Source organism: Petaurus breviceps, unplaced genomic scaffold (genome assembly GCF_028583685.1).
Source record: "Petaurus breviceps papuanus isolate PSGF00001 unplaced genomic scaffold, PetGlider_PUasm1.0 91041, whole genome shotgun sequence".
In the NCBI taxonomy this organism is placed as follows: Eukaryota; Metazoa; Chordata; class Mammalia; order Diprotodontia; family Petauridae; genus Petaurus; species Petaurus breviceps.
Genome location: NW_027187400.1, coordinates 24,873,027 through 24,881,073, shown reverse-complemented (window position 1 = coordinate 24,881,073; position 8,047 = coordinate 24,873,027). Strand labels below are relative to the sequence as shown.

At 37.8% G+C, this 8,047-nt stretch overlaps 1 protein-coding gene across 4 annotated transcripts in view; it reads right to left on the bottom strand.

The window, feature by feature from the left end:
• Window positions 1-8,047, bottom strand: part of CLSTN1 (calsyntenin 1) — a 94,818-nt gene that overhangs the window by 39,348 nt on the left and 47,423 nt on the right. For all 4 annotated transcript variants that reach the window (XM_069078797.1, XM_069078796.1, XM_069078798.1 and 1 more), the window contains exon 2: window positions 3,579-3,701. In XM_069078797.1, the coding sequence (XP_068934898.1) occupies window positions 3,579-3,701 (123 nt within the window). The remainder of the gene's footprint in view (window positions 1-3,578; window positions 3,702-8,047) is intronic.

Below are 8,047 nucleotides of genomic sequence, written 5' to 3'. Positions count from 1 at the left end.
TGTGTGTGTGTGTGTGTGTGTGTGTGTGTGTGTGTGTGTGTGTGTGTGTGAAGTGTCGGAGGTCGAATTTGAACTCAGGTCCTCCTGACTCCAGGACTGGTGCTCTAACTCACTCTGCCACCTAGCCGCCCCTTTAAATTGTTATTTTTAAAAAATGAAGAAGTTCTGGTGACTGAGGTCTACAAGAGTTTGTTAAAAACCTGTGCTTCTAATTTAGGCCAGAGAAGAATGTGCATCCTCAGGCATGAGGAGTTTCTAACAAAGTGGAATGCGCTAACAGACTAAAAGCTCTTTGTTACTATGACCAGATTCTAACCAACATTCTACTACTGTTGTACTCACATATAACCACCTATGCCAACGGATGCTGCTGGACAGCTGACAATGTTCTTTGCTTCTAGGAGACTAGAAAAAGGAGGTGGCGGAGTGAAAAGAAGCGCAGTGTATTTGTTATGAAGAATCTGGTGTATTCTACTTACAAAGGGACAAATAAAGCTCATGTCTCTTGGTTTTGTCCCAAGAAATGTATCCGATGGTTTGGTCATTAGCACTGTGCTCAGTGCTCAAGATAAGGATTTAATTTGTGAAAAGAAATTTTTAAATGATGACTGGGCTGCTATTCGTGTTATAACCAACTATATCCACAACAAAACATTTTTATTTCTTCATGAAACTTTTCCAGCACTTCATTTTTGCCTTTCTATCTCTGATCACTGACATAGTATTTGGCATATATTAAATACATGTTGAAACAAACCCTTGGTGATGGTATTATCAACTACAATACTGAAAGGGATAAATAAACTCTTACAATACAGAAGTAGATACAATGCTCAAAATCAGGCTGCAGACCCTCCCTTGCCCTGCCTAGACAAGAAAAAACCTATTTAAAGAACTCCTTAAAGACAATGTTCCCTTACCACCAAGCAAATAGAGGAGCAAACAATTGCTTTTCAGTTCAGTAGATGCTGTTGAATTGCTGCTCTGGTAAACAGGGACTTTTCCCACCTTGTCATTAAAATAAAAAATTCCATTCTGTATTTTTCACTTTTTAGTCAAGTGACAGAACAGTCTTAAATCAACAAAATTTTACAATAACATTCTGGGTATCAAGTTATTTTCTGGGACATAAACCTTAAAAACTATTACAATCATACAACAAATTTAATTAGGTAAGGAAAACTGGGTATTGTTTCCTTTAAGAAAATGCATTCCTCAATCCTTATTCCATCCCATTCATCACTCCTCCTTTCTCTCTATTCCTAAACAAAACCAAAATGATTATGAACACCATTTTTCACAAAGTATGATTTGACATTTTGGCTAAGTCATTTTCAAAATGGCTACTTAGGAAACGGTCCCTAGTTTCCCTTAATTTACTCCAGAAAAATGATATATTTCTTACTGTGTGTATATTAAGGTAAAATAGAAGAGATGGGAAAAGATAATGGAATTAGCTGGGTCTTTTTATTACAATTTTTTTTAAACTAGGAAAATAAGGGACACAATATGTCAGTCAAGAAAGCTTATTTCAGCCTTATTTTTAATTTACTACAAGTAATACATGGCAGATAATGATGTATTTGGGAGGAAAATTTTTAAATCATTTTGTTTGTCAATTAATCACTAATTTAGAGCTGAAAAGGATCTTGGAGATCATCTAATCCACTGAGGCTCAAAAGAGTTATAAAATAGTCTGCCTGCTATGAGCCAAGAAGTAAAGAACTCAGCCAGGGTGCTAACCTTGCTTGTCCTCGGACTTAGGGGCCAGTGTTCTTCCCACCCTTCCCGTGGGGTCAATAGGGTTCTAGAAACAATGAGGGGAAGAGAAAGGATCTGAGGTCACTAATTTATTCCCCATAGGTAGGCATCCACAAATACCGTGTTTCCCCAATAATAAGACACTGTCTCATTATTTTTTTGGACAGAAAAACACCAGAGGGCTTATTTTCAGGGGAGGGCTTATTTTAATGAACATTGACAGCAATTTTAATAAACAGGTAAATGTGAACAAAAAAATGTACCTTTATTCAATAAGCAAATCACTGGGGAAGAACAGGATGACGTGCTCACTGCTGCAGCTCTGATTGGATGCAGCTCGGAGCGCGGCGTACGTTTCACGGGGGGGGGGGAACAGTGCATACAGAGGGTACCGTAATGTAGCGTGTAGCGCAGGGGATCACCTTCACTACAGTAGCAATCTCAATAGGGCTTATTTTCGGGGGAGGGCTTATTTTAGAGGAATCTTACACAGTAAGGGGAGGGCTTATTTTCGGGATAGGTCTTATTATCGGGGAAACACGGTAGTTCCTGAGGCTTCTAGTGGTCACTCATTTCTAACCAACATTACACAGTGGATGTCAGCTACACCTATGTGCATCTAATAAAGGCAAGCAGCACCTGTATTACAATAATTTAGTCAACATTAAACACATAGGGACTTTACTGAAAAATATGCCACAGAGACATGCACACATAACACTTAGTCTAAATGTTTAATGTGCACAGAGGGAATGAGTATGGCATGCTAAAAATAATTTCAAATTTAGAAAGGACCTGTAAATAATTTTTAGAGCAATTCCATAAAACTGATGTATATTTATCTAATAACATAAGAGTATTTTCTCTATTGTGCATCTAATTCAATTATTTTTTTCACCCTCCATACCCAACAGCCCCCACCCCAGCAAAAAATTATGAAAAGCTGATTGGCTTCACCATTGATTCTAAACAGCCAAAGGCTACTTTTCTGAAAATGTGACTTGGCACTTTATCCAAAGACAAAGAACTGATCAACTGGAAAATTAATATATGCCATTTTATATGAAAGACCAACAGAAATAATAAATTATCTCCAGTGAGTTTTAAAATAAGAATTGCTAATATCTGAAAAAAAAAACTGTCCAAAAGACTGGTAAAAAATATTTTGAAAAAAAATTCAAAATGTCAAATTCAAAAAATTGGTGCAAATCAATATATTTAGCCATTCTATTATTCCATCTGTTCAAAGAAAATAAAAAGTCTGTTTCTCCATTCCTTCCTTTCCAAATAACTAAACAGAATGTGAACAGACTTACTTTTAGAACTCTTAAATCTTGGTGAGATTATATGCTTAAAAAAATCCCCAAAACAGTTACAGAGAATTTATCGTTTCCACAAAGTTACTACATCAAGAAATTAAAGTTACTAAGGAAGAAAACAGAAAACCTATGATAAAAATGATGGCACTACAAATGAAATGTTTAATCTGCTCAAAGATTTTTCCCCCCAGCTGTCTGAACTCTGGGTAGTTTGAAAAAAAATCATCAATGGTAATCACTGAAGTGCTACTGTCTACATATGGGTACATCCAAAAGAGGGATACACTCATTTGATGGCTGTCCCGATCAAAGAAAATTCATAATAAACTGAACTGAACAACAAAAAGAATCTGGCACCTAAAGTCAGAAACCAAAACTGCTGGCAAAATATTTTCAGAAAAGGTCCTATACAAGTGATAATGATACAAAACAAAGGTTATACAAATTGTCTCCTATCCAATTCCAATCTTTAAAACAAAATAAAAATCACTCTTGTACCTGCAAAGCGCAGAGGTGCGTCTTTATCCAGGGCGATCAAAGGAGGATCCAAGAGGACTGTGTTGTCATTTTCTGTGACTATACCATGATATGTTGTTTCAATCCACGGCTTGTGCTTGTTAACTGTTAAAAAAAGAAAAAGAAAAAAGGGTGGGGGGAGAGGGAAGAATTACAAGGTTAGGAATATTATTTTATCCTCCGGAGAATGAGAAACACATTTTCAGATAGAGTCAATGTGCTGAATTGTTATTGCTTATTTGTTGTATAAGGGGGCTTCCAATTTTATAGATCAAAGAAATTATTTTAAAATAAAGTACAAAAGAAGACAAAAAAACTCACAAGGGGACCCAAACAGAGCCATTTTATAACTACTATATACCTAAAAAAAACCCTGCGCATGGCAGAAGCTCATGGTGCACATATTAAAATAGTTAATTGTTCCATTCCTAAAATTACTCACAACTATTTAATATAAAATCTTTCCATTTATATGACTGAAATGATACCGTTTACATTTTAATAACATTTACCTGGGGGGGGGGGCGTACTGTCTATTTGCTGCAAAATATCCCAAATCACCCAAGGGATGACCAAATCCTGAACTAGGAAATTTAGGACCTAGTTATTTCACAAGGAAGAACAAGAAGAAAATAACCAGGCAACAGTGTTTCATAGTAGCTGGCGTATGAGACCTGGAGTCAAGAAGGCCTGCATTCAAATCCCATGCCTGGCATCTATATAGCTGCTACCTGAGAGACCCTGGGAAAGTCACTTAAGGAAACTGAGACTCACAGAGGTTAGCTGTAAAACTAAGCCTATCGAACTAGGAATTCTTCAACTTCGTCATGTCCTGGACTCTTAAACAGTCTGGTGAAGCCTACTGATTCCTCCTCCTCTTTAAATACACAAAATAAAATACATTGGATTACAAAGGAAAACAATCATATTGAGATACAGTTATCCAAATATTTGTAAAAACAATTTCATGGGTCCCAGGATAAGAAGCCCTGGTCCATATGGTCTCTGAGGTTCCTTCCTGGCTCTAAATCTATGATGCCAAAAATCTAATCTTTTCAGACTAAGTACTTTTAACCTAACAAAATAAAAATATTTGTTTCTATCAATGGCAATAGTTGAACATCCATTGAGCACTGCACTACAGACAGAAGGAAGAAATAGTCATATCAGGCAAAATTAAAGAGAACCCTGAATACAAAACAAGAAATTTTGTGCTGTATATTAAAATAAGGAAGGGACCAACCTCCAGTATCTATCAACAAATTCTTGGATGATTTTTATGTCAGTGCCCAAGGCAGGATTCAAACTCATGTCAAGAACCCTATCCATTATGCCAGGCTGCCTCTCTCTCACAGATGCACCAAAAGTAAGGAAAACTAACATAAGTGTTCCACATTAGGAGACAGACAGTGAAATTAAAAAAAAAAACAACAACAAACTAGTTCTAAGATTAAAAGTAAAATATTTCTCTTAGTTAAATCAAAGATTACTCAAAATCAGTTGATATGAAATGACACTGAGATATTAGCCAGAGGGCAATGGAGAAGGATGTGAAGGTATAAGGAAGGAATTACAGGGAAGAATCAGAATAAAAGAAATTCATAAACAGAAGATGATGATGAGCTGCTCAAGAGGGGAGGAGGGGTAACAGAGAGAGAGTCTAAGTCAGGGGTGGGAACCTGAGACCTCTAGGTCCTCAAATTCAGCCCTCTGACTGAATCCAAACTTCACAGAATAAATCCCCTTAATGAAAGGATTTGTTCTGTAAAACTTGGCCTCAAAAGGCTATACCCAAGGACCTGGAAAGGCCACATGTGGCCTCGAGGCTGCAGGTTCCCCACCCCTGATCTAAAGTATAAAAGATCTATCTAAAAGTCTATTCACAAATAGCCTTGTTAATACAAAATGTCATTTTGTTTATTTCCAAATATTTTAATTATTAGCACAACTGTATCCAAACTGCCAGTAGATAAAAGGGATTTAGCCAATTCTAAAGAAAGCATGAACTTTTCAATATTTAATGAGTGAAATTAATATTTCATCATTCTATTTGCATTATAAAACTTCTATAGACATTCTAGGACTGGCATTTTTGCCATACACAGAAAACAGAAATAAGCCTAGATGACTGGCTGCAATTCTGGTGAAGACTTACAAAACTACAGAAGGGACTTCTGAAGAAGATGGCTGCCTAAAAGGAAGCAGGCTGTCTGACTCTCCCAAACCCACTCCAGCAAAATCCTGAACTTTGTTCTGTACCAAACAACAATCAAGAAATTCAAAGCAAGACTAGAATATAAACACCATCTTTCACCCCAGAACTGCACAAAATGTCATGAAGACCACAGGCAATACAAAAGAAGGAGCTGTTCAAGGCCAGTGCCAGCATGAGCAGAGATGGGGCACAGGTAGTCTGCCAAAAGCCCACAGCTCCCCTGAGAGAGACCCAGAGTCATCAGGGAGCCACAGCAGTGGGGAAGTTTAGCCTAGGCCCAAGGGCTCTGGTGTCCCCAACTATATGTCCCAGAAAGGACCCTGATGATCCGGGACAAAGGGTCACACTTGAGGACCTAGAGGGACATATGTGGCCTTGAGGCTGTAGGTTCCCCCCCACCACCACCACTGTCTATGGCTTTGTTACCTAGAAAACAAATGAGTCAACACTAGAATCCCTCTATAGGTTTTGAAAATTCTGAACTTGACACCCCACCCCCAAAAAGCATTTTCTTACCCAGAATAGAAAAAGGGGGTTCCATATGAAATCAAGAATCTCCATTTCACACTGCTTGATAAAAATAAACAATTCTACATATTACTTCTCTGTACTTCTAAATTTTTTTGTTCAAAATGTTGTAATGACCTCTTTTTCTGCATCACTGTTGCTAACTCCATCCCCTCCTTAACTTTCTCTCCCCCAATATTAACCAATAGAAAAGATAATATAATAATATTAAATAAATATAATAAAATAAAATAATAAATAAAAACCCCTTGTAACAAATAAGCTTTCAAACCCAACCAAGCCAAACAGTAACCACATCTCCTGTGGCCCTCACCTCTGCCTGCAGGTGGGTAAACAAGCTTCTTCACAGACCTCTGGAGCCTGGTGAGGGAGCCATTGGCTACTGCTGTGGCCAGGCTTCTTCAATCTTTCAAAGTCATTTTTCTTTACGATATTGTTGTCCTTGTACAACATGCTGTCTTGGTTCTGCTCACTTCACTGTGCATCAATTCATCCCACCCAGAAATCTCTTTTAACATTTCTTGCAGTGCTGTTAATATTCCATTACATTCATATACTACAGTTTGTTCAGTCATTCCTCAGCTGGTTGAAGAGGCAGCCCTTTAGATTCTTTTTCCAGTTCCTCTCCCTTCCTACTACCCCCTTCCTGCAACCTCCTCTTTAGGATCAGGAAGTGTGGTTTTTGTGTTACTATGCCTCCCCTTGGCATTTTGCTCCCTCTTAACCTGCCCTCCTCCCTTCTACTTGTTTCCCTGTTGAGTTTGAAGTATTTCTATACCAAACTGTGTATTCAATCTTCCTCTGTCTGCTTCAGATAACAGAGATCATCTGATGCCCCCCTTTTTTCACAAAGGCTGATGCCTTTGCACAACTCTGCTTCACTTATGTCCAATTCATGCACAAGGCAAGATGTCTTTGGTTCTCTTCAAGAATAAAGGACAAACAACAGCATTGTTTTCACACACCCCAATTATGAGAAATAGCAAATTCTACCCTCTTCTTCCGTTCAATATTAGTATTCTACCTTTTGCTCTCCCTTTTTTTTTTGAGGTAATATCTTTTTTTTTTGTAATGCTTTATTAACTTCTAGTTTACATCATTCATTTCCGCAAGATTTTGAGTTACAAATTTTCTCCCCATTTTTCCCCCTACCCACCACCCCAAAATAGTGATCCCCCTGGATATCCCCTCCTCCAATATGCTCTCTCCCATATCTTCTCCCATACCCCCTCTGACTTTCCAGTAGGGCATGGTGGATCTCTATGCCCCAGTGCCTGTATATCTTATTTCCCAGTTAATAATATTAATAATAGTATATATATATATATATATATATATATATATATATACACATATATATATATTTTAAAGCTTTGAATTCCAGATTCATTCCTTCCTCCCTTGTCACCCACCCTTATTGGGAAGATAAGCAATTCAATATAGGTTTTCATCGTGTAGTTATGCAAAACATTTCCATAGTGGATATATTGTAAAAGACTGACTATATTTCCTTCCCTCCTATCCCACCTCCCACTTGTTCTGTTCTCTACTTTGATCCTATCCCTTTTCAAAAGTGGGTGCTTCCAACTTCCCTCCCCCCCAGCCTGCCCTCCCTTCCATTATCCCCCCTCTCATCCATCCTCCCCCACTCTCCTGTAGGGTGAGATACACTATTTAGTATGTATGTCATTCCCTCCCTAAGCCAAAT